General features: G+C 40.5%; 1 protein-coding gene across 3 annotated transcripts in view; it reads left to right on the top strand.

The window, feature by feature from the left end:
• EPG5 (ectopic P-granules autophagy protein 5 homolog) overlaps positions 1 to 27,266 on the top strand; it is a 136,006-nt gene that overhangs the window by 53,387 nt on the left and 55,353 nt on the right. For all 3 annotated transcript variants that reach the window (XR_004055685.1, XM_030925972.1, XM_030925971.1), the window contains exons 16-27: positions 326 to 585; positions 4,808 to 4,948; positions 6,049 to 6,193; positions 6,401 to 6,598; positions 7,177 to 7,287; positions 8,963 to 9,085; positions 10,321 to 10,487; positions 12,081 to 12,302; positions 14,764 to 14,887; positions 18,724 to 18,868; positions 21,623 to 21,794; positions 22,915 to 23,077. Coding sequence is in view for 2 of the 3 variants with exons in the window: in XM_030925972.1 (XP_030781832.1) it covers positions 326 to 585; positions 4,808 to 4,948; positions 6,049 to 6,193; positions 6,401 to 6,598; positions 7,177 to 7,287; positions 8,963 to 9,085; positions 10,321 to 10,487; positions 12,081 to 12,302; positions 14,764 to 14,887; positions 18,724 to 18,868; positions 21,623 to 21,794; positions 22,915 to 23,077 (1,971 nt within the window). In the remaining variant the exon portion in view is untranslated. The remainder of the gene's footprint in view (positions 1 to 325; positions 586 to 4,807; positions 4,949 to 6,048; positions 6,194 to 6,400; positions 6,599 to 7,176; positions 7,288 to 8,962; positions 9,086 to 10,320; positions 10,488 to 12,080; positions 12,303 to 14,763; positions 14,888 to 18,723; positions 18,869 to 21,622; positions 21,795 to 22,914; positions 23,078 to 27,266) is intronic.

Raw genomic sequence — 27,266 nt, 5'->3', positions numbered from 1 at the left:
CCACCAAAATTGGCAAGTGCTGTAAATGAGACCTCCGTCTGATGGTTAAACTTATTTATCAGCACACTATTCATTGAGTATCAACTTTTATGTCACTTTTCTTTTACATGAGCTAAGATCAGGTTCACAGAGTGACTAGTAAGTAAGCAGAAGTTGCGAGTGAGAAATTGCTTTGATATAGTGCAATAAACGTTAATTGGAGACCAGCAAGTAGAATATTCCTCTCTTTTGAGGGCATTGTTGGTCACAAAAGGAGTTGAGTGTAGGAGATTACTGATTTAATTTGTGTGTGACTAATGTGGCTTAAAATAAATAATTGTTTTAGGTTTCATATTTGGCCAGTATTGTTCGATATGGAGAGACGCCCGAGACCTCATTTAACCAATGGGCCTGGAATTTAATCTTGAGGCTAAAACTGCACAAAAACGATTATGGAATACAGCAGAATTGTCCAGCTGTTCCCTTCTCCATCACTGTGCCTGACATGACAGAGTCACCCACGTTTCATCCTCTCTTGAAGGCTGTGAAAGCGGGCATGCCCATTGGCTGTTATCTAGCCTTATCTATGACAGCTGTGGGCCACAGGTACAGTGTTGGGCTGAACCACTAGGGTTACTGAACCTTATAGATAGTTCTAGAATTTTATCTTTCATATCCCAAGTTCTGAGGCCTCTGCCAAACCTATTGAGGAGTAATTAGGGCCAAATAATAATCCTTGATTAACAGCTTATCAAGGGGAGATGCTGCCCAAATTCACATACTTGAGTCACCTTGTTACGTTATGAAGAGAGTTCTGCTTGTCTCCTGGAGTGCAATGTTCATGTCAGCAGTAGATTCATACTCTCTTCCTCAGAATTGTGATCAAATAAAAATAATTGATCACCTGTAGTAAAATTTTTGAAAAATTGATGGCAGCCCAACTCAGGCTTCTTTTTTTTTTTTTTTTTAAATTTTACTTTAAGTTCTAGGGTACATGTGCACAACATGCAGGTTTGTTACATAGGTATACATGTGCCATGTTGGTTTGCTGCACCTATTAACTCGTGGTTTACATTAGGTATTTCTCCTAATGCTATCCCTCCTCCCTCCCCCCGCCCCACGACAGGCCCCAGTGTGTGACGTTCCGCATCCTGTGTCCAAGTGTTCTCACTGTTCAATTCCCACCTATGAGTTGAGAACATGCGGTGTTTGGTTTTCTTAACTAGAGGTCCCCTTAACTGTCTAGAAGAATGAAATGCCTGAGCAGGTCATATGCCTCTCTGATATGAGCCCATAGCTGTCTGTATGTCTTCCACTGGAGCATTTATCACACTATATCATAGTTAATCTGTTTAATTCTCTCAGAGATTCAGTTATATATAACTTCTAGGAGAGAAGTGCCCAGGAACGGCATTTGTCTTGTGTTGCCATTTTATCCCTAGTGATGAAGACTGTATCTGCTGCAGTAAATAACTGAATGCATGAATGACTTCTCAGTTGGTTAAACATCCTTTTCTTTAAAGATTCTTTTCTTATACATTAATCTTTTTCTAGTCTATTCATTTGTCTTCAGACTCTTTGACCTCTGCTTTCTGATTCTTGTGTTTTAGACTCACCGTAACTCTTTTTAGCATCCTCATTTCAACATCTTGTTCCACATTAAGTGTAATTTTAGTGGGATACCAGTTGCAATCAGCTGTAGTCTTCAGCCTTGTTCTGTGAAGTAGGAGAGATACAGAATTGTTTGATAGCTTCCCTCGGGTTGCTGACAGTTTAGTTGAGATGATAGACGTAAATCAATCAGCAGTACTATAGAATATAATTGCAGGCTGGATGGTATGTGGAGAACAGTGGTTCTCAACTTCTACTGTTCTTTAGATTTACTTTTGGAGCCCTTTAAAAATCCCAGTGCAGGGAAAAGGGTGAGAATCCTGGCCTAAATGGGCTGGGGGCCAGTTCTCTAGGTATCTCTAATGTATACCCTGGATTGAGAACTACTTAGAAGCTGAGCAGAAAGAATGTAAAGGAAGGAGAGATCAGTAGAGTCGAAACCTTCGTGGAAGAGCTGAGTTTTGGAAAGGAGTCTTAAATTAGACAAGACGTCTGTCATAGTTTGGATGTTTGTCCCCCTAAACCTCATGTTGACATTTGATCCCCATTGTTGGAGATGGGACCTAATGGGAGGTGTTTGGGTCTTGCGGGCTGATCCCTCATGAATGTCTTGGTGCCATCCTCTCAGTAATGAGTTCTTGACTTAGTTCCCATGAGAACTGGTTGTTAAAAAGAGCCTGGCACCCCGCCTCCTCCTCACTTCTGTCTCACCATGTGATCTCTGAACCTGCCAGCTCCTGTTGGCCTTCTGCCATGTGTGGAAGCAGCCTGAGGCTCTCACCAGATGCCCAGTCTTCCAGCCAGCAGAATTATGACTCAAATAAACCTTTTTTTCTTTATTAATTGCCCAGTCTCTCGTATTCCTTTATAGCAGTGCAAGATGGACTAAGACAACATCCTAGGCTGATGAGCAGAGTGATGTTGTGTTCCTCTTACAGTTACTTAGTGCCCACAGTTTGTTGAAGATGCAGCTCAAGGGCCATTTCCTGCCACGTGCAGCTCCTGTACATTCTGAACAGTACACTCACTGTGTTTTATTGTCATTGTATTCTCCCCCGCTCCTCATGGACTGTTTGCTCTATGAAGGTAGGGACATTGTCTTGTCCAATTGTGTATCTCCAGATCTTATACTTAGTAGGTATTCAACAAATGCTGGTGGGTTGAATGAATGTGGAAAGGAGAGTCAGGTGTCTGAGTGGGTAAGGGGAGAGGTGGGGAAATGATGAGGAAACACTTCTCAGTGATGCCTGTGATCCATGTTGGAGAATGGAGGTGATCAGGTGTTTGATTGGGCCAAATTATGGAGATATTTGAAAGCCAAGTAAAAGAAGGTAGAATTGATTTGGAAAAGAGGAGACCTGATAAGAGTCGTTAGGAAGACACTCTTTATATTGTTTCCAGTAGCTCTAGTGTTATTAACAGCTTCCTGTACTTTGAGTTTCCCATCTCTAAAATGGAAGTAATAATAACATCACACTTACTTTATGAGGCTTAAGTGAGTCAGAACACATGTAGCATGTCTAGAACAGTGTCTAACGTGATTCTCTTGAGTGCAGTTATCTGAACTTAAGTGTTTTATGATTTCTCGAATTTCTTGTATCCATTCTGGGATTATAGCTCTTTATTTACTGATACCGCTGTGGACTGTCTCTAAAGATAATTTTTGATTTGTGCTGATTACAGAATCTTGAATGGGAGTGAGAATGAAAATGAGCATTTCCTCTCGGGGCTGATCTCTAGTGTAAAACTCCATGGTGGGCATTTGGGATTAGGTGTACTAGAATACAGAAGTAACTTAAAACAATCTTAGGTATGGGCGGAGTAGGCAGGGACGTAAGTTATGTGTGAATATGATATTACAGACATTGTAGAGAAGAGTAGTCAGAAATTCACCCAGAATATTTCCCATCATAAAATCATTGATTTTTTTCTGTTTATTTTCATCCATCATTTTTCCTTTGATCTTTTAAAAAAGTATGTATAATTTTATATCCTTAGTTTTTCACTTTAATATTGTAAGTAGTTTCCTTGTGGCATAACCTTTGCACAATTACTTTATTTTTTGAAATGATTTTTTCCCCCAGAATTAAAGTGGTTATAACCAAACTGCAGAAGTAGGAAAGTGGAGAAAAAGCCACTCGCTTCTGCCACTGTTGTACAATGACTATTTTGTTGTGACATTGTCCCTGTATTCCCCTCCACAAATAACTTCTTTACTGGTAGTTATGATCACGAGTATAAAATTTTATGTTTTATTCCCCAGTATCTTTATAGCATAAGTGTTTTTCCACATTGCCTTTGGTCATCATGTGTATTATTTTAAAATGATGCAATAGTATTTCCAATTGAAAGGATTTTTCTAAAATTTCCTTAAGTTATTTTGTACCTCTGAGTTTTAGAGTTAAAAATAAACCTGAAAGCACATCTTTACATGGATCATATTTTATATTTTTTTCCATATTTGAGATTATTTTTTAAGGATAGATTCTTTGAAGTGAGGCAGAGAATAATAAACATTTTATGCCAAATTGGTTTCAGCAGAATTTTGTAGTTTATGCAGGTTGAGTATCCCTAATCTGAAAACCTAAACTTTGAAATGCTCCAAAATCTGAAACTTTGAATTCTGACATTGCACTCAAAGAAAACGTTCATTGGAGCATTTTGGATTTTTGACTTTTGGATTAGGGATGCTCAGCTTATAAGTATGATTTGAGTGTTCCAAAATCTAAGAAAGCACTTTGGTCTCAAGCATTTCAGATAAGGGATAGTCAACCTGTACTGACAGATTGAGCTCACTTTTGAGTCTCCTCTTTGCTGTGACACCTTGCGGGAATATCCAGACAAGGAGAGCCCCTGTGGTTCTCTTAGGAGAAGCTCTGTTTGAGAAACAAAATATGGTAGTGGAGAGTGCTTTGGATTAGAAATGTGCAAACTGAGTTCTCATTTTGACCTTACCCTAGGAAATTATGTGAATTTGGGCATACTTCACCTTCCTCATCCATAAAATGAAAATACAGATTAACTTTTAAGTTCCTTTGCAATTCTAGAATTTCTGTGTGAAGATTGGGGTCTAGTATTTCTGTGTGAAGATTGGGTATAAAACATGTGCTGGAGACCTGAGATAACCCAAGGTATTGAAGGCTCATAACTCATTGGAAGAACAGAATTTTATGAACCAGCTACTTTGTATATTCATTGCCTTTCTCTTTTTCCGTAGCATTGAGAAGTTCTGTGCAGAAGGCATCCCACTGTTGGGAGTTCTGGTCCAGTCAAGACATTTGAGAACAGTGGTCCATGTCCTGGATAAGATTCTACCTTTATTTTACCCTTGCCAGTATTACCTTCTGAAGAATGAGCAGTAAGTGTGTTCCATTTGTGGCAGGAGACACTCTTAAACAGTCCAGCAAGTACAATTGACTGTATCTTCTGATTTCTTAAGTAAAATAAAGGGAATGCTATTTCAACAGTGTATTATGGGGCAAAAATATTCTGCACCCCAGTTTAGAATGCAGGTTGATGAACAGTGATTCTAATAATTACTTCAGTTTTATTACCATGAAAGATATTTTTCCTTTTCATTTATTGTAACTTTGAATTGCTTATTAAAGCTTATAAAGTATATGAAGCAGCAGTTTTTTCCCTGAGATTCTGGGAATCGTGCTTCTGATATTGAGCAGCAAATGGCTTTGCCATTGTAACAATAGAAAAGATTGTTTTTAATTGTTTACGGTGCATATAGTGCAGTGTTGCCAACAGATAAGATGCATAGGAAGGCGGGAAGAGAACAACCTGTCTAGGGAGTAGAGAGTAAAACATCTGGCTGGGGCCTCATGAAGAGTGATGAAAGGGGAGGTGAGGCCTCACCCCATGTGGAGGAGCCCTGTTCTGTGGGGACATGAAGTACATCCAAAGTCACAAGGGGAGCATTACAGTTTTCTTGTTGTGTGTCTTTTCAAGCAGTATGTCTCTAACTTGCCCAAAAGAGCTTATTAAATATGGATTCCCAGGTTTCTCCCCTGGGGATTTTACTTTAGTAGGAATGGGTTAGGTTCAGGGAACTACTCACCCAACCCCTCAACCCCTTTTTAAGAATCGGCACCCTGGGCATGAGGCAAGTTTGGAAACTGAATGGTTTGGAAACATCTCTGCCTTTATTCGTGGAGGTGGGGAGTGAGGAGGGGAGAGTGGTGCCTTTGGGTCTTTCTCCTAATGCTGTTTAACTTGCATGTGTTTGTGTGTCATGGATCTGTTCTTATACCTCTGTGGGTAGATAGAATTCTTTTTAACTCATGTTAAATGTGAAAACTTTATTCTTCTAGAGTCCCTTCTTAAATAGTGGTTTGGTCAAAAAATGGGACCAATTTAGGAATTTTTTGTTTCCTCATAAGTAATTAGCTGGGGAAAATTCTGTTGACTCCTGATTGGAAGGTAAAGTGCATCCTCCTGTGTGCTTGGCAGGTTTTTGTCGCACCTCCTCTTGTTCCTACACTTGGACAGCGGTGTCCCTCAGGGTGTCACACAACAGGTCACCCACAAGGTGGCACAGCACTTGACAGGAGCCAGCCATGGGGACAATGTGAAACTTCTCAACAGCATGATCCAGGTGAGGGCCCTTGCAAGCCCCTAAACACACCTCTAGTGTTAGCATGCTTATGTTTTCGTCATTTCAGATCACTTGGCTCAGTGTGCTTTTGGCCAAGAAAGGCAGTAGATTTGGGCTTTGTAGTGGAGGTAGATATTATTTTATTGCTATTTAAAAAATGAGAGGCTTGTTGTTATCTTTCCCATCACATGAGCCTTTTCTCCACAGGCACACATATCTGTAAGCACTCAGCCCAATGAAGTGGGCCCCGTTGCTGTGTTGGAGTTCTGGGTTCAGGCTCTCATAAGCCAGCATCTCTGGTACCGAGAACAACCTATCCTCTTCCTCATGGACCACTTGTGTAAAGCAGCTTTTCAGCTGATGCAGGAAGACTGCATACAGAAATTACTCTACCAGCAACATAAGGTAAAAAACCTGTTAGAAAATTTATCTTTCAGTGATTGGCTAGATATAGTAGTTTGTTTTTTTTTTTTTTTGAGACAGAGTTTCACTCTTGTTGCCCAGGCTGGAGTGCAATGGCATGATCACAGCTCACTGCAACCTCCGCCTCCTGGGTTCAAGCGATTCTCCTGCCTCAGCCTCCTGAGTAGCTGGGATTACAGGTGTGAGCCACCACGCCCAGCTAATTTTTGTATTTTTAGTAGAGACTGGGTTTCACCATGTTGGCCAGGCTAGTCTTGAACTCCTGACCTCAGGTGACCTGCCCACCTCGGCCTCCCAAGGTGCTGGGATTACAGGTGTGAGCCACCGCGGCCGGCCTAAGTATAGTAGCTTTCTAAAAAGATTCCCCCAATACAGTTTTTAGATTTGGCTCCGGACTATTGATTCTGCCTTGGACTATTGCTGCTGGTGGACACATCCTTGAAATCTCTGTCTTATCAGAATCTTGTATTGTAGTAAGACAGTTGCTGATACTCTTGTAAAGGTCATTGATAAGATTTTTCTTAAAGCCTCCTCTCTGTGCTCCACATCTCCTGGTGTAGAATGCCTTGGGTTACCATTGTGACCGGAGTCTGCTCTCATCTTTGGTGAACTGGATTGTGGCAGGCAACATCACTCCTTCCTTTGTGGAGGGCTTGGCCACACCTACTCAGGTAGGAAACTGACTGAGAGGACCATTTGTTATCTTTGTGAACTTTAATCTCATGATCATCCTTGCAAAGAAATTACTAATAGTCTAAACTAACTTTTATTTAGCCCTTATTCTAGTGTAGGTATATTTTTTCATTTAATCTTTGTGGTAGCCCTTTGCTGAGGTTGTGCTGTTGCCATTCCTGTTTTACAGAGGAGTTAACTGAGTGGTTTTTTTTTTTGAGATGGAGTTTCGTTCTTGTTGCCCAGGCTGGAGTGCAGTGGCGTGATCTTGGCTCACTGCAACTTCTGCCTCCTGGGTTCGAGCTATTCTCCTGCCTTAGCCTCCCAAGTAGCTAGGATTACAGGCATGAGCCACCATGCCCAGCGCATTGTATTTTTAGTAGTTGGAGTTTCTCCATGTTGGTCAGGCTGGTCTCAAACTCCTGACCTCAGGTGATCTGCCCATCTTGGCCTCCCAAAGTGCTGGGATTACAGATGTGAGCCACTGCGTGCAGCCTGAGGTTCTTTTTTTTTTTTTTTTTTTTTTTTTTTAAATTAAAAAACGTTTTTGGAGACCAGGCCTTACTTTGTTGCGCAGGCTAGTCTCAATCTCCTGTTGTTAAGTCATTCTCCTGCTCCCAGCCTCCCTAGTATTTGGGGACTACAGGCACACTACTGTGCCTAGCTATAACTGAGGTTCATGGAATTAAGGGTTATCTCAGGAATAGACGGCTCTTAATCAGACTGTAGCCAGCTGACTGCAGAGACTGCCCAGCAGCACTGCAGAGAGCTTTAGAGTAGGCGCTGGAGCCAGACAGGCTGGGCTTCAGTCTGGGTTCTGCTGTTTGTTAGTTCTGTGCCTTAGGCAGCTTGCCCCTCTCTCTGTCCTCAGTTTTCTCAGTTGTCAAATGGGAATAATGATGGCATCTGTGTGTAAAGCATTTAGAACAGTGCTTAGCTCGTAGCCAGTGCTTACTGAGTGTTAGCCATTATTATTGTCATCATCAGCAGCAGCATTATTTTTATCATTACCACCTCTTACACTTTCTATATAAAATTATGTCTGTTTCATCACTTAAATCAGTAGTAACATTCTTCAACCTGTTATTCGTCTTACTTTTTGTTCTTCTTCCCACCTCTCATGGATTGAGCTGGACCAAACTCCTTGCTGTTAGCTAGACACATCCCTGGCTTTTACTCTTTTTGTCTCTGCCTAGCGGATTCTCTTACCCGCATGCCTTTCCCTCTGACCTCTACATAGAACCTTCTCTGAGGTAGCACTTCACCTTGACTCCGTCCTTGCCACTGCTCAACTTCACATTTTGGTTACTTACATATTAGTCTTGTCTACTCCAATAGATGGAAAACTTCTTAAAGACAGAGCCCCTGTCTGGTCCTCTTTCCTGTCTCTCTTGCACACTGATCTTGCCCAGTAAATATGGAGTGAATAAACATCTTCTTGTACTAAAGTAGCCTTTCCAAAGGAACGTAACATTTTCCAATGATCTATTTTATTTAAATTTATATCTGTGACAAGAATATAGGTGGGTATAAAAATGTGTTAATTTTAGAAACTGCAAATATTTGCTGATTGAGATTGAGATAGGAAGAGAGTATAAATGTGGAATATCAGGATGTATTTTGTCAGTGGGGCAAGCTCCTCCTTCCCCTCCCCTTTATCTGGTGTCATTGTAGGTCTGGTTTGCCTGGACAGTGCTCAACGTGGAATCCATCTTTGAGGAGGACTCCCAGCTCCGGAGAGTTATTGAAGGGGAATTGGTGATAAACTCTGCTTTCACCCCTGACCAAGCTCTGAAGGTACAAATAGCAGTTCTGCATTTGAGTGGTAGAAGGTGGTTTACACTTTTGCTGATGGATTCACCCGTAGCTTTTGGGCTTTTGTGTCTTCTTTTGTTGTGAATGTTTGGAAAGCTCAACAACCAAACCAGTACTCAAAACTGTGTAATTGAAGAGTACTTGCTTCTGAAGTTTCATTTAACAAGAGTCTCAAGCTAATATTTGAAGGCTGGATCATTGCACATGTGACAGGGGTTGCCATTGGCTCCCACATACATCAGAATTCCCTAGAGAGCTTGTTAAAAAGCAGATTCCTAGACCTCACCTTCTGAGATTTGGAGTCTCTGAGTCTGGAGTGGGACCAGGAGTTTATTTTTTAAAACTCCCAGCTGATTGTTAGGCTTACTAATGTGTGGGAAAGACTGGAATAAAGCTTTAAAGAACCTTCTATTTTAGTATAGATTTTACTTTTGGGTTTCAGAGCCTGTTAAAGAATTTGCTTTTGGGTTTCAGAGCCTGTCAGAGAATTTGGCATTCTCGAATGTCCTTTTGAAATCTGAATTTTCAAAAGATTGTTAAAGTTTGACGGTCACATAGTCACATCTACTTTTTTTTTTGGAGACAGAGTCTTCCCATGTTGCCCAGGCTGGAATGTTGCAATGGCACAATCTCAGCTCACTGCAACCTCCGCCTCCCAGGCTCAAGCAATTCTTATGCCTCAGCCTCAGCCTCCTGAGTAGCTGGGATTACAGGAGTGCACCACCACACCCAGCTAATTTTTCTATTTTTGGTAGAGACAGGGTTTTGCCATGTTGGCCAGGCTGGTCTTGAACTCCTGACCTGAAGTGATCCACCCGCCTTGGCCTCACAAAGTGCTGGGATTACAGGTGTGAGCCACTGCCCCCAGCTTTACTTTTGGTTTTCATTTCATTCTGTTCCCTTGCACTATAACGTTGTATTTGCCAAGGAATTTCAGAAATGAAAATGAGTTAGACTAGATGACTCTTAAGACCCATACCCATTCTGGGGTCTGTGAAGTGTTTTGACAGAAAAAAAGCTGCCCTACATGTCTTGCTACCAAGGAGGTTAAAATGTTAACTAGTGGATTGGAGAGGTGAGTTTTATATGATATTTAAAAAATGTATTATTGAATTGAAAACAGAATGTTTGGTGTTTCATTTGGATCATTTAGAAAGAGTTAACTATTTGCATTTATGTTCATTTTGTGGTCACTCAGAGCCCTTTCTTTTTTGTAGAAAGCCCAGACCCAGCTGAAGCTCCCCATCGTGCCATCCCTCCAGAGGTTGCTGATTTATCGCTGGGCCCACCAGGCTCTGGTCACGCCTTCTGATCACCCTCTCCTGCCACTCATTTGGCAGAAGTTCTTCCTTCTGTATCTTCACCGCCCAGGACCACAGTATGGGTATGGTGCCCAGTATTGTAGGTTTCTGTGAGTCCATTTCTGCCTTTGCACTGCTCTCTTTCTGTGTGTTCTCAGACTGTGGAGTGTGAATTGGAATCATTCTTTGGTGATCTCTGGTGAGGACTCTTTGTCTCTCTCTGTTTGACATTTATTAGACTGGATCTTTTTTGAGTTGGTGGTGTCTTGTGGCAGCTTCTCTTTACCATCTTCCATGACCAGGGTAGTGAAGACAACACCCTGGGATTGGGCAAGGTTTCACACGGAACTTCTGGAGATGCAAAGGGACAACAGCTGTCTCAAACTGAGGCTGCCTGTGTGACCGTCATGGGGCTTGTGGGAGGGGACCTTGTGATGAGTGGTGCAGGTGTGAACAAAGGCCAGTCTGTGTCTGTCACCTATGGGTTGTACTTGGGAATATTCAGCATTTTCATGGGATTCATATGAAGATACTCCACCCAGCCAGAGCCATCCACTATTACCAACCGTTGCTCTCTAGCTCCTGCCTCAATTCCTCATTCCCCAACTCACTCATTTGAAATATATAGATATTGACTGGGCATGGTGGCTCCAGCCTATAATTCCAGCAGTTTGGGAGACCAAGGTGGGAGGATCACTTGAGGTCGGGAGTTAAAGACAAACCTGGTCAACATGGTGAAACTCCATCTCTACTAAAAATAGAAAAATTGGGCCGGGCGCGGTGGCTCAAGCCTGTAATCCCAGCACTTTGGGAGGCCGAGATGGGTGGATCACGAGGTCAGGAGATCGAGACCATCCTGGCTAACACGGTGAAACCCCGTCTCCACTAAAAAATGCAAAAAAACTAGCCAGGCGAGGTGGTGGGCACCTGTAGTCCCAGCTACTCGGGAGGCTGAGGCAGGAGAATGGCGTAAACCCGGGAGGCGGAGCTTGCAGTGAGCCGAGATCTGGCCACTGCACTCCAGCCTGGGCAACAGAGCGAGACTCCGTCTCAAAAAAAAAAAAAAAAAGAAAAATTAGCCCAGCGCAGTGGCACGTGCCTGTAATCCCAGCTACTTGGGAGGCTGAGGCAGGAGAGTTGCTTGAACCCAGGAGATAGAGGTTGCAGTGAGCCGAGATTTTGCCACCGCACTCTAGCCTGGGTGACAGAGCGAGACTCTGTCTCAAAAAAAAAAAAGTATCTATCTATATATATGTGTGTGCGTGTGTGTGTGTGTGTGTGTGTGTGTGTGTGTGTGTGTATAGATAGATAGATAGATAGATAGATAGATAGATAGATAGATAAAAAGTTAGATAGATTCTTAGTCACTTCTATTTTTGTTTTTGCCAGATTGCAAGTTCTTCAAGAATAGAGAACATCTTTCTCTATGCTATACCTATAAGTAGCGAAGATGTCTTAAATTTGTGTAGCATTTCACACTTTTTAAAACTACTTTCATATACACCATCTTGTTGGACCATCAAAATAATCTTTGAGGTAGAAATAATAGGTATTAATTTAATGGTGTATATCCACAATCACAGTAAATTGCCTTGCTAATTGACTGCTATTTTATGCCATACAGAAAGTACATCTTGTGTTGAAAGTTTATAGATCTGTGCTTGCGTTTTTTTAAGGTTACCCATAGATGGTTGTATTGGAAGAAGGTTTTTTCAAAGTCCTGCTCATATCAGTTTGTTGAAAGAAATGAAGAGACGTTTGACCGAGGTGGCTGACTTCCACCATGCTGCAAGCAAGGCCCTCCGTGTTCCAGCAGAGGGCAGTGAAGGGCTGCCAGAGAGCCAGTCTGGCACCCCTGGTTACCTGACTTCACCAGAACTGCACAAGGAGCTGGTGAGGTGAGTATGGTTGTTTAGCCTCTTACATTGTTGTCTGCAGCACAGGTACTATGCTGGAGCAGTTAACTGTGTTACAAACTGCTGGATGTTATTCTCTTAACATGGTTAGATTGAGTATGGAAGGTGGCTTTGATATAGATTTGCATCTTGAAATGTTTCTCTTTTATATTCCTCAAGAGAACTGAATCAACAGTTTGGATGTACTTGTGTCGAGTGCCTGTAGTCTGAGTGATAAATCCTCTTCTACTTCTTTGTGTAAAAATAGAGATAAACCAAATTTTATCATAGCAGGTAAACAATGATTAAAGTCTTCTAGACAGCCTGGGCAACATAGTGAGACCGTATCTCTACAAAAAAAAAAAAAAAAAAAAATTAGCCAAGCCTGGTAGCATGCACCTGTGGTCCCAGCTACTTGGGAGGCTGAGATGGGAGGATCCCTTAAGCCCAGAAGGTCGAGGCTGCAATGAACCATAATCATGCCACTGCACTCCAGCCTGGGCAACAGAGTGAGACTCCGTTTCAAAAAAACCTTGCTAGAATACTTCTTTTTCTAAGAAAGAATGTCTCACTATGTTGCCCAGGCCGGAGTGCAGTGGCTATTCATAGGCACGATCATAGTGCGACGATCATAGTGCACCTCAGCCCCAAACTCCTGGGCCCAAGTGATCCTCCTGAGCAGTTGAGACTGCAGGTGTGTACCACCACACATAGCCTAGAAGAGCTCTTCAAAAGAAACAAATGACTGAGGCAGGGCTCTTTAAGTTGGTTCATCCTCCACCGGATTCAGGGATCCACCTAGGATGAGGGGTCTAGTAATCTCCCAAAAATATGTGCCCTATAAAATCAGGGTACAATATTTGTTTCCTGTAAAAGGTTAAGAACTCGGAAGGTAGGTTTGGATTCCTTTTACACTATTCCTTCATCTTTCATTTATAAGTTTGATATAAACCAAATACTAGTCTTACAAATAAGACTTAATAAAAATGGCTCTTAAGAATTAATCCTGAATACCCAATAGCTCGATGAGGCCCCCATTTCAACTAGCACTGAGGCCTCAGGTTTACTTGCCCTCAACCTTTTAGGGCTCTCGCTCAGCCTCCAGAATGATTTCTCCCCTTATGTTGCTTGTTGAAGGAGAACTTCTTTTTAACCAGCCTTAAGCAGTGGAAGGCTTTCTCTGTGAACATTTTAGATAAGCCAAGAAAGTCTTTGATATTCCCTTCTGCCTCTGTTATGTTCCCCTTCCTGGTATGTGTTCATAAAGTGGCCATCTATTTCACTGAGTCAGAAACTGGAGGAGAGAACTACCTAGCAACCTCTTCTCTGTAAGAACCCCAAAGCCCTGTCCTTGTCTCTGTTCCTGGACTGGCTGTTGCAGAGGTAAAGGAGGTAATTTTCCACTTTATTGAGTAAAGTCAGGCCAGGCCACCTCCCAGTCCCCCACCCAGTAATTTGTGTGTTTGCCGACTATTTTTCTAGTACTGCTGGTAAAAACAAAACAAAATAAAAATGAAGGAAGTATCATATTTTTAAAAAGGTTTTTACTGGAAAATTGGAACTTTTTTTTTTTGAGGCAGGGTCTTGCTCTATCACCCAGGCTGAAGTGCAGTGGCACAATCTCGGCTCACTGCAACCTCTGCCTCCCAGATTCAAGTGATTCTCCTGCCTCAGCCTCCTGAGTAGCTGGGATTACAGGTGTGCACCACCACATCTGGCTCATTTTTGTATTTTTAGTAGAGACGAGAATCTCACCGTGTTGGTCAGGCTTATCTCGAACTCCTGACCTCGTGATCTGCCCGCCTCAGCCTTCAAAAGTACTGGAATTACAGGCATGAGCCACTGTGCCGAGCCAGAACTTTTATTTTTTTAAGTCTGATTTTATTTTATTCCATCTTGATGAGAGGGGCATACACACATGCTATATTTATTTGTGATTCTTTGAGGTGGGAGATGGTTCTTGAGCCTAAAGCTGGAAAATTCCTACAATGCATAAGTTTAAAATAGCTCTTAATATTTTCTCTGAAAATGTTTTTATTTGAATGTTATTTTTGCTTGGAAAAGCAAAATTGAATTGCTTTTTTCAATTGAAAATTTTTCCTGACTGAATTGCTCAGGAAAGAAAAGCTCCAAATTCAGATCCCAGGTCTATGGTAAAAATCACCTTTTCCAGTTATATTTTTCTGTGTACTGTATTTAAATCTACTTTAAAGAATGGTTGTCAGAGCCCCTTCCTCGTACCTTTTGTTTTAACAATTATCGCATCATATTTGAATGATCTGTGACATGCCTCCCCTGCTGAACCAGGAGTTCCCTGGGAGCCGTGGTGGTTGTTGGCCACATTTTCTGTATTATGGGCTTTCTTTACCCTTACATAGGGTTGCCGGTGTTCCTAGAGATGTAAGAAACTTCATTTGCATGCTCATCTTTTAATGTTTCATATAATTATGTTTTTATCTTTTAGGCTCTTCAATGTATATATATTATGGCTAGAAGATGAGAATTTTCAAAAAGGAGATACCTATATCCCTTCTCTACCAAAGCATTATGATATTCACAGGCTAGCAAAAGTGATGCAGAATCAGCAGGTGAAACTATAGCACTCTTTTTTAGCATATCCGAATGTAATTTGAACTGGTCGTATTCATAATAAAACAATTTATTGATAAGAAAATGGATAGTCACTCAGATGGTCATTGTTTCTATGAGTTTTGTCAGTATCTAAGTGATTATATGGAGGGAATACTCGCTTTTGAATCTCCAGCCTCACCGTGCCTTCTACTTGAAGCCTCGAAGCTTGTTCTAGGGCTTTTTACAACTTCATAAACATAACCTTCCTCTGACTGTGTATTTTTTAAAATTGGAAGTTGTTAGCAGCTAAACACCTTTAAGCAATTATCTCTACTCCTATTCTTACATGCAGTGTAAAAATTTGTAAGAATTTGTAAGGATCCATATGTGATGTAGGAGGTTAGTTAAATGGAGGAGATCAGGAGCTCACCTTTGTTTGGCTTTGGAGGTGCTTACTTGTCATTGTCACAGTTCTGGTTGCTCTTCTGGAACCACTTGATTTCAGTCTTCGTATGTCCTAAGCTGTTCTCTCCCAGGCACTCAAAGATATCTGTGACCCTTTTTCAGGCCAAAACTTGTAATCTCAGTTTTCTCTAAGCTTCTCTAGCCTTCTTGGGGACAGGGAAAAAGGGTTGGGGAAGACAATTCTCTTCTGTTCTAGTTCTTTTTTTTCTAGGGTTGCAGTCTTTTGAGCATTGACCCTAGCACCAGGATGGGATTTAGGAACCTCTAAGAGTTGAAACACTTTCATTTGGATCCTTAAACCCTCCTACTTTCATATCATGTGTGTATTTTATCTCCAGTAGGTGTCTTTTTCTTGTTTTTTTTCCTTCATTTCTTGCCTTCTTTCTTCTTGCTTTCCTTTTCTTCTATATTTATTGAGTGTCTTCTAAGTGCCAGGTACCAAAGATACAAAAAGAAATCTGATACATTCCCTGCCTCCAAAGAGCTTATTGGCAAACAGGAGACTAAACAAACAGTTATTACATTTTGTGATCAAGATTATGGGCCGGGTACGTGGCTTACACCTGTAATCCCAACACTTTGGGAGGCTGAGGTGGGAGGATCACCTGAGGTCAGGAGTCCAAGCCCAGCCTGGCCAACGTGGCAAGACCCCGTCTGTACTAAAAAATACAAAAAATTAGCTGGGCATGGTAGTGGGCACCTGTAATCCCATCAGCTCAGGAGACTGAGGCAGGATAATCGCTTGAACCTGGGAGGTAGAGGTTGCAGTGAGCTGAGATCACGCCACTGCACTCCAGTCTGGGCAACAGAGAGAGATGTCGTCTTAAAAAAAAAAAAAAATTAGGAGAGTGGAATGTACATGGTACTATGGGAACATAGAGGAATAGCCCCTCATTTGGATTGGGCCTGGAGTGGTGACCTTTGAGCTGAGCCCTGAAGGACAAATGGGAGTTGGGCAGATGGAAAGGAAAGGCATGGTGTTAGGGAGTGGCAGAGAGGATGTTAACGGGCAGAAAGACCAGTGTGTGCAGAGACATAGCAGGTGAGAGAGAGTAGGACATAGCAGGTGAGAGAGAGTAGGGCATGTTCAGAAAGGTGCAGGGTAGGGCAAAGCACCTGAGGCGGGGCAGATGAAACCAGAGAGGTGAGTAGGAGTGAAATCCCTAAGGACCATGTGTACTTTTCGAAAGAATTTGGCTTGTATTTTGAAGTCTTTGTTTGGAAAGCTATTGAAATAGCAGCAGTTAGTAACAAATGGATGAATTAAAAATATATCGAGGAAGAATCAGATACCCAAAGACTTCCAAATTTCTAACGTTGGCCCCCAGAGATAAACCCTGGAAGAGCGGGTACCTGAGGGGCTTCAATGAGAGCTCTCTATCAAGGAGTTGGTCAGAAGGGGAGATACAGATCTAGAATTCAGGAATGAGGCAAAGTTGGATATGTGGATTTAGTGGTAAGAGAATAGGTAGATTAAGAAGAGGACTGAAGATGGAACCCTGAGAAATAACAGCATTTAAGGCACAGAGAAGTAAGACTGAGAATATAGAGCCAGAGAAACAAGAAAAATACACATGAGACCATGGTGTCCTGACATCCTTTGAGTGCAATTCCATCCTCATCTTTTTATACTTGACATCCCTCATCCATGTCCAAAGCTTTGTACATGGTAGGTACTTGGTCAGTGTTTTTAAAAATTAGCCATTGCTTTCTTGGTTTTCTGAGATTTATCCTGGTTCCTCAGCATCAACAGAACTAATTGATTTCTTTCTCCCTCTTTTTCTTTTTAATTCAGCCTTTGCTTGGTGCTTGATGTATAATTTCTTGATCTATAATTCAAGCTCAGGCTTGTTTTGTATTTTTATGGTTTCTAAGACATCTCTGTTTACCTATCGTTAATTCCTAGTATTTGCTCTGATCATTAGCCTCTGTTAGCAGTTACTTAGTATAGAGGCAGAGAAAGTGACAGAGTGGCCCTATTTAAAGGAGCGTGTATACAATAGGAGGATCTGACCCAGCACATTGAATAGTCAGCTGCATGTGGAATTCAGGATTGTGATTGTGATTACATTGGAGCTCCTCCTTTGAGTCTGGAATGCCGTGTGCTGTGGGGTTGGTTTGGAAATAATGATTTGGGACTTCACAGCAGTGTGCTTATTGAGAAGCCAGGGACGTTTTTTGGTTTAGAGGGATCCTTGGGCCTTTAGAACACTTAAAATCAAAACAAAAATCATGGTCCACAAACCCATAGTCCCTATTTGCTCACTTGCTGTTACTATTTGAAGTTCATTGATAATTTGACTTTTTGTTGTTGTTAAAGGCAGTCCCCCATTCTAATGCGTAGTGATCACTAAAGTGAAACATATATAATTCGAAATAGGTAAGACAGCCCACGGGAGTGTAGGGGGAGGATACTAGAGCTGCTCTATTTATTGTTTTCTCATTTTATTTGTTTACTTATGTGACACCTGTTATTATGAAAAAATTCCATCATAGAGGAAAATAGGGAGACCAGTATAATGGGCATGCCCTTCTCCCCCTCCCCACATATGCCATGTGTCTAGTTTCATCTATAGCCCATCCACTTCCTCTTCCATTTTATCTTGGAGGTAATCCCAGAGAGCAGTTGATACATGAAGATTTTAAAAGATAGGGATAAAAAATGACATAACCTAATAGCATACCTAAACATATTAGAAATAATATTTTGTATCAAATATTTAGTCAGTGTTCAAGTTTCCACCTTTCTCATAAATGTCATAAAAGTTTTATTTTTATTTTCATAGTTTGAATCAGGATTCACATGTTGTGATTGGTTGATATGTCTTAAAAATCTATTTAATGTACAAGTCCTTCCCTTATCCCTTTACTTTTCCTTGCAGTTTATTTGTTGAAGAAACTGAGTCATTTGTCCATAGAGGCTCCCTACCATATGGATTTTGCTAACTGTATCTTCATGGTGTAGTTTAACATGTTTTTCTGTCCCCTGTGCTTACTATAAATTGATAGTTGGGTTTAGTATCTTGATCTAATTCAGATTTGATTATTTTTTAACATTTTATTTTTTATCTCTTTAACATTTGCTATTTTTCACCTATGTCTTATAGTATACGTAATGTATTAGCTTTACAATGTATGTGTATAATTTATAAATATACATATAGGGCTGTTAAAACTTTTTCTAATCATGATACATGAAAAAGTTTTATAGCTACTGCAGAGATTGTTAGAGTGGTCATTTTAATGGCAATTTATCCTAATGCTGGAGCACTTGGAGTAGACCACTTCATGTTGAAACTTACTGGTTCACTTTATAGTTAAATATATAGTTTTATATGTGAATCTATAACTTGTCTGTCAGAGTTAAAATACTGTCGTTCTGTTTCAGGATCTGTGGATGGAGTATTTGAACATGGAGCGCATCTACCATGAGTTTCAGGAGACTGTTGGTCTGTGGACGCAGGCCAAGCTTGAGTCCCATTCCACACCCTGTAGTTCGTCCGTGCAGCTGGACTTCACTGATCCTTTGCTGGGTGGGTCCTGGGAGCACCCACCCCTTCGAATGAGTGAATGAATAATTGAATCAGAGCCATTGAGGGTTGAGGCTGACATACTTTATTCCTCCAGTAGTTCATTTTTCCTCCGATGCTTTAAAAAGAGATTTCAGTTTACTTATACAATGGTGTAAAGTGCAACTGTAAATGTGATTACTTTGCAGTTTTAAAAATCGGAAGTCTGTCTTTTTCTTTTATAAACTCTTTTCCTCTGTACCTGGAACTCTTACCTTACAAATGAATCAGATGCCTGAAGTTTCTAAGTTGTTTCTCCCAGCACATTTTTCTAGAGAAAGAGTGGTATAAATTACCAGTTAGTTTTCTATCAGGCCACAAAAACCCATTTAAAGTTGCTGATATTTGGGGTAACCTATTTTAGTTACTGACTATATTTCAAAAATATAGGACATATAAATTCAATTGTCGACCAAAATATTACAATATATAGTGTAATAAGACACTGAGGTGATCCAGAGAAATGGAAAATACCTTCTTATTCCAGCTTGCCACTAACCAAAATGGGTTAGTTGTATGAAGAGAGAGAAATAAGAACTTCTCTGGACTTCACGCCATTCATCTGTAAAATGGTGCTGGCTGGTCTCTTCTAAGGCTCTAAAATTTTTCCTTCCAACATTTCCTCTCCCTGCATTTTTTTCTTGAAGCGATAATATGTTTTTCTGATTATAAAAGTTATATATATTAATTTGAAAAATTAAATGATATAGAAAGGTATATATAGAGGAAGGGATGAAAATTGCCCTCAAGCCAGCAACATAGGTTCTCATTTTTCTATTCCTGAAAGTTTGTTAAGAGGAAGGAATATGTGAATAGATCTGGAAACTATTAAATGATTCCTGTTCATGCCCTTCCATTTGTAGTGTTTCTATGTTGCCTGAACACTGCCCTAAAAGACGAATTGTTTTCGCTGGAGTTAAGTTAGTAATTTATGAAGCCCTTAGTTTGTTCCAAGCAGTGTCTCAGTGCTTTAGATGCACTAACTCAGTCCTCACAAAAACTTCTATGTTGTGAGGTTATCCCTATTGAGCAGATAAGAAACCCAATTTGTAAGCTGGTTAGGTGACCTGCCCGCATGGGCCACATAGCTGGTTATTGGGCAGAGCCGTCTGACTCCAGAGACCTGCTGTTCACCACTCAGTATTCTACCTCTTGTGTCTGGCGATCACTATACCTTGTACTTCTAAACAAAATTAGGGCCTAGACTTCTAAATAGTGAGTTTCAGGTTTTTCTCAGATGTAAGAGGTTAGTTGATGATTATATCAAATGATTGAATTTGTAGTGTGATTGGTTGTAGGAAAAATTTCACTAGCACCCTTTTCCTTAAACTAAATTTGTTTTATTGGCTTCAATATTTTTGTCAGTCATGGTCCAGAGTGGTGATTACTATTAAATATGAATTTAGATTTTTTGTTTGTTTTTAAAATATCCCTGGTTTTTCTTTTATGGTAACTTATATTGGGTTTGAAAGAGCCCCCAGTTTTCCTTTAGCATTGTGGCCTCTTATGTTGCTTGAAAGGAACTTTAACATACATAGTCACAAGTCTTATCCAATGATGAATACCTAACTTGGTTACATCTGTGCAAACAGTGATTAGTTCTAGTGGAAAAACACCAGCTATAAGGGATATAGTGCTGTACTTGACCTGTTTGAAATATTGAATTTCATCTGTTTGGGGTACAAGCAATGCAAGTCTCCTTATGCCAAGTAAAGTCATGGCTATTAATTTTTCTTTAATTTTTCTCAACAAGAATAGAAAATGGAATGTTACATCTGGAATGTAATCGGAAATTCATAGTAGTCCCTTAAGTACTTGTTGACTTGACTTATTGACTTGAAATTCCCTTGACCACTGCCCTCCTCTGTTTCTTGCTATTAAAAAGAATTGGGTAGGTAGCAGCATTTTTCTTCATGTTATTCAGTCCCCACCTGCTGTGTGGTATGTGTATTGTGTGGTGAAGGGAGAGGAAGGGAAGATAGGAATCTATTGGATATCTACTGTGTATTCAGCTCTGTACTAAGTCTAGAAGTATCAAACATTTGAATTTGATTAAACAGTATGAGATCATGTGTAATCTAGGGCAAAGTTGCATGGTAGAGGTTCACCTTTGTGTGTGTGTGTGGCAATGGATTGCTTATTTGGACTCCATAAATCATTTATTGAGTAAATGAATAAGTAAATGACTGATGGACTATATGACTGCATAAATAGAAGTGCCGAAGGAGCTTATGCATATGTCTTCATTCATTTTATCTCTTACTGCATCCAGTCCTCCTGTTCAAACCTTGACCTGATTTCAGATTTTTAACTCAGCTATATTCCATAATGCTTATTCCTTTTTCTTCAATTCCTCTGAACTCTGGATGATGGCATTAAAACCTTACCTGCCTCCAGACCTACTCCATTCACTTAAACCATTATTCAGATGATAGCTACCATCTCACTCAAGCTTGCATAGAGCTGTTCACGAGATCCACACGATATTAGTGTAAGGCACTAGATAGTAGTTTTACACTAATATCAAGTCCAAACTTCTTAGCATGTCATGCAAGGCCTGTCTAGGGTAATAATTTAAGATCATGAGCTTTAACTCTTTAACTATCATAAGACTGTAAACTTTTTGAGGATAGGAATGCTACTGAATTGTACAACATGCTTCTGATCTCCTGCTAATTCACCTGATTGCTCAGTATATATGACTTAATTTTCTTTCAGCTAAAGAAAGAGTTTTAAGTAACTTGCGGAAGCATGAGGCTCCCCAGCCTCCCCTCGTTCTGCACCCAGTGAAGCCTCCTGTGCCAGTTATTTCCTCCGCTGTGCTATTGAGTCAGAAGGACACCACCCAGCTGGTGTGCACAGACCTGAATCTGTTGCAACAGCAGGCCAGGTAAGACTGTGCAGCCTCAAGGATCATGTTCCCATGCTGGTGGCTTTGATAGTCTGGATGATTTGCTACCTGGAGTGGCTTCCTCGTCAGCATTTTTACCATGAGGATAGTTTGCCCAGCCTGGCCCAGATGGTTCACTTGGTTAACCAAGTTGTGACAAGTCTTATAATTTCACATCAAAATTATGTGGTACTCTCTCTGACTATCAATTTCTCGTTTCCTGTGGTCGCATTTCTGAGCATCAGCAGTGCCAGCTAAGATTTTCTTATGCTTCTCATGAAGAGATCTTCTGATATTGGAAAGATGGTGCTGGAAAGGTGCGAAGTGAGAGTTCCTTTCTTTTCTTGTTGCTGTACTCTTTACCTCTCCATATTCTTTAAGAAATTGACATAAACGTTGATTGAAGTGTGGAAAAGTTATTAAGTGTTTTGAGTTCACATGGTGGATACAAAATGATCAACAGTTTAAGGTTTTGATCTAACTTGAGATCTTGTGAGAAGGAGCATATATGTAGAGTAAGTCTGTTTCATTAACAGTAAGCGAGCCTCACTTTTACAAATCCTATGTGAATCAGTTTCTTATTGATATTTTTTTCCTTGGCTATTTTTGGTCCAGGCATTTGTTGAGTGTGTGTTGAGTGCACATATAAGCACCTGCCCATTAATGTAATGATACGTACAGTTAGACCAGTTTTGACACCCCATGTATGCCATTAGCTTTCTTGGTCTTTGACATTTCATTTTGAGTTGCTAATACCTAAGAAGTTATTGGTACTTACAATTAAGGCACCCCTTGAGGATGACTAAGTTAGGATAGAATTCTCATTTGTTCTTGTAGGGTCTGTTGGTATAAAATGGATTCTAAATGAAGCTTTGTTTGTGGCTATAAAGTTGTCTCACTTTTCTATAGGCTTTTCTTTCATTTCTTAGCTTTCTCTTTAGCCTCTCTGCCAGGGGAATGATTTGGGTAAGTCTTGGCTCACAACCTTTGGTCCTCTGTTACTATGGTATATGCGTATTTTGCTGTGCTATAATGCTGGCTATGGGTAACTGGAAGCCTTTATCACTTATCATATAACCTTTCCTAAGACTTTCTTTTACCTCCTGATGATGTTTTTCAGAAACGCAGCTCTTCGGGAATCTCAGCAGGTTGCTCTGGATGGTGAGCTGTTGGACACGATGCCAAAGCAGTATGTGAATCGTGAAGAACAGACCACACTGCATTTGGAGTGCAGAGGCAGCAGTGGTAAGAAATGCCAAGGAGCCGCAGTTGTCACGGTTCAAGTAAGTGTTTAAATTTCTTCAGAATTTAGAGAATTTTAATTGAGTCCGTAATGTTGGCATATCACTGAGGAAGATTGAAAGACATATATGGCACACTGTCTGTGTCCCAAACATTTACTAGTTTTGGGGGGTATGAAAACACTCATAGAGTTAATCACATATTTCTGTAGATACCAGATGAGTCCTATAAGACAGATATTCAAATAGGAATTCAAAAAAAAATCAGAATCATTGAGAAGATTCCTAGAGAGAGGGGCTTCAACTGATCCCTTTTATTGTTTGTTTTTTTTTGGAAATGCAGTCCTCAGGCTGGAGTGCAGTGGCATGATCTTGGCTCACTGCAACCTCTGCTTCCTGGGTTCAAGTGATTCTCCTGCCCCAGCCTCCCGAGTAGCTGGGATTACAGGTGCACGCCACGAGGCCGGGCTAGTTTTTGTATTTTTAGTAGAGATGGGGTTTTACCACATTGGTTGGGCTGGTCTCAAACTCCTGACCTGGTGATCTGCCCACCTCGGCCTCCCAAAGTGCTGGGATTACAGGCGTGAGCCACCGTGCCTGGCTTCAACTGATTCTTAAAAGACTTTGGTGATGATGCAGTTAGAAGGAATGTGGAAGTAGGGTGGCCATAATGTCATTTAGGGGTCAGTGGCTAGGTCAGCCTATTCCAAGTGTTTTGGGGTGGTGGTGGGAATTCACGTTGGAAAGGTTGGTGTGCACCATCATTGGGAGCTCTGGCTGTCTGCTGCACATGGCAGGGAGCCCCTGAAGATGAATGTGGGAAGGATATACGGGAAGCAGATGAGTCGGGTGGAGCTTGCTGACAGGCAAGAGGGAGAGACATGCAACAACCTGACTGAAACTTGAACTGCCTTTCAGAGTTACCTTCTTACACTGGAATATAGGCAGAATTTGGATCTGCGATATCATATGGACTTCATGATGGAAGCTTAGCTGAAGTTAGCGTGTCATAGCATTTACTTTATGCCAGGCCCTGTCTAAACACTTTAAATAAGTTATTTTATCCTTACAACTCTGTGAGGTGGCCATTATCATATTATCTTCTTTTCTCAGGTAAGGAAGTAGAGTCACAGAGAAGTTAATTAAGTTGTGCACCTGAAGTGCCACAGCCCGTAAGTGGCAGAGCCAGAAAGGCCCAGACATTCCGGCTCCAGAGCCAGTGCTCTTTTTAAAATAGAGATGGGGTTTTTTAGTAGAGATGGGATTTTGCCATATTGCCCAGGCTGGGCTGATCTCAAACTACTGGGCTCAAGCAATCTGCCTGTCTCGGACTCCCAAAGTCCCGGCATTGCAGGCCTGAGCCACCGCACCCGGCCAGCCTGTGTTCATTAATCACTGCACTGTATTCTTCCTTTGAATGAAGTCAGTATTCCCTAAGCTGAAAGATAAATGCTTGGAGCTGAGCACTGCCTATGGTCTAAATCTGTCTACACACAAATGATTCTTTTTTGTTAGCTTTTGGAAATTGGAGAAAATTTATTTTACTCCCTCTTGTTTGTCTTTCAGAAATTTCCCTTCTTTTTTTGCTAATTTTCATTGTAACTATTCCAATGTCTCCATCAATTTCCTTGGGAGACTCTTTTCTACAAAATGTCTTCTCTTAAATAATCTTTTGTATGTATTGTATTTTTCATTACCTTCAAAATGTATCTCTGATTTTTCAACATAGTTGTATGTGTCTAAAGTTCAGAAATTTGACCTAAAAGTTAGGATGAGTCCAACTTATTTTCCTGTATATTATTGTAAATATGTGCGACTCCTAAACATTGAGTTATCTTTGGCCAGGTGCTTTATACAGTTAGTTTTCTTTTGGTGTATTTTTTTTCCCAGTTACTAATGCTGTTGTAGTAAGATCAAGGTAGAAATATTTAAGAAAAAATCACTTGCTGAAGTAATAAAACTGGGAGAAAAGTTTGCCAATTTTGGGTGGAGTTTGAGTTAGTGAGGAAAAAACTGAAAATGTATCTGGTTTTAATAAAAAAAGGGATGTCTTCACCAATTTGTGTTTTTCTATATTTTAAAACTACATATCTTTACTAGACTGTTAATTTTATATAGAGAAGAGAATTCTAAAATGCATTTTTATAAGTGACAAGTAAGATAACTATAAAGAAATGTTTTTCCAATTCTGGCTGATGGCTTGCTCTGTGAAGAATTGTAAATATTTACTGCCTCAGCTAAAGAACAGGTCTCTTGCCCTAACCTCCTGTTAGCTCTCTGGGTCTTGCAGTGGAAAATACCACCAGGCAAGCCAGGGAGCTGAAACTCTAAGCCTACCAGTGAATTGTCTTTTCCTTTACAGAAAAAGGGATCATAGTATTATATTATTTGTCTGAACCCTTGAATTGAGATTTTAAACATAATCTTTTGCTTTGTTAATTCTGAAATAAAAAGATACACCTTTTCTAAAATGTCTTCTAGGTGATTTTGATTGGAGGGAGGTCAGAGAAAAGATGATTTATGATAAGGACTGATGTGAACATGGCTTAGATGTTTTTACAAACATACCAAAGTTCTTGTGGTTTCTTTTCTTAAAAAAAAAAATTGGGCTGAGCGTGGTGGCTCACACCTGTAATCCTAGCACTTTGGGAGGTCAAGGTGGGCAAATTGCTTGAGCTCAGGAGTTCAGCAGCCTGGGCAACATGAAGAAACTCTGTCTCTACAAAAAATGTTATACAAAAATTAGCCGGGCATGGTGGCGCACACCTGTGGTCCAAGCTACTTGGGTGGCTGAGGCAGGAGGATCACTTAACTACAGGAGGTCAAGGCTGCAGTGAGCTGTGATTGTGCCACTGCACTCCAACCTGGGCAACAGAGTGAGACCTTAGCTCAAGAAAAGAAAGAAAAATTGGTAATTGCTAATATAGCTTGAAGAAAGAAGGGGGAAAAGTAATGAAGGACAGAGGGAAAAAAGGAGATTTTGCAGCTTAAAGAATTTGAAAAAGTAGCTGTATTTTGTGGGCCTAACCTCATTAGAAATATTTAAGTTTTCTTAAAGCAGGTTTTAATTTTCTGCTGGCCTCACTTGTTTGGTTAGTGCCCTGACTTTTAGTCTCACTTGGGAAGTTCTGCAAGCTTGAGATCCCCCACTGATGGCTCCTAGAAGTTCAGTATCAATAATAGTATCGACTGCAGTCAGTGTTTTGCCTGACATGCAGATGTGCCAGGGCAATTAAAAACGTGAAGACAGTGAACAACTTTTATAGGCTGAGACTTCAATAATCTTGAAAGTTACATAATACTGTCATTGCTAGTTGAGGCTATCCCAGGCAGTATTTGCCGGTTGATACTTAGAGGACTTGAAGATAAAAATCTGTTTTGTTACGCATTAATGGCAAAGGGCAAGACAGAGGAAAGCTGAAACTCTACCTGCTATGAAGTTGGAGCATTATCTATGCAAGTTGATTGTTTTGCTCTGATTTTTGGCCAAAGATTATACTTAAATATGAAGCCATCCATTACCCAAATGGATACTTTTGGTTATAGATGACTTTAGTTTTGGAAAAAGAGGTGTTAATGGAGTATAGAGAGGGTGAGTTCCCAGTGTTTATGACTCATCATGAAACTGTCATTGGGAGAGATTATGTCCTGCAAAAGGTAGATTGTGTTATTTTTATACATAAAACTGTAGCCCTCTATATAGATGTGTCCAGTGGCCACCTCATGGCTATGTCCAGTAGTTTTGATTCCTTTTAACATCTTTCTATTATGATATTGAACTTTATGTAGTCTCATCTCTTCCCTCTGAATCTCTAACCACTTCTCAGTTTCCAGGGTTTCTTCTTCCTCAACTCAAACTCTTAGATTGCTAGTTATCCAGTTATCCTGATTCTCTTCTTCATATGACATCATCTTCTTTTGCCTGCTGTCTGTGCTGGAGTTCTTAATCTGGGGTCTGTGAATGGTCTTTAGAGAATTGGTGAAGTTCGTGAAAGTGTATGTAAATTTTTTTTCTGGAGAGTTTATAACTCCAGTAGATCTCAGAATAGTTCGAAAAAGAACAAAAGAACCATTGACTCATATGTCGATAATCCTGTTCTGTTTCTCTAGTCCAGAATTCTCTCTTGAGTTCCAAATCTAGATTTCTGCCTGCCTCATTCTAACCGAATGTTCCATAAATACTTCAAACTCCATATTTCTTAAATTAATCTCATCTTTACCTTCCAAATCT

This window comes from Rhinopithecus roxellana, chromosome 21 (genome assembly GCF_007565055.1).
Source record: "Rhinopithecus roxellana isolate Shanxi Qingling chromosome 21, ASM756505v1, whole genome shotgun sequence".
NCBI classification, from domain to species: domain Eukaryota; kingdom Metazoa; phylum Chordata; class Mammalia; order Primates; family Cercopithecidae; genus Rhinopithecus; species Rhinopithecus roxellana.
The sequence above is the reverse complement of the archived record's forward strand: the minus strand, read 5'-3'. Positions and strand labels throughout refer to the sequence as shown.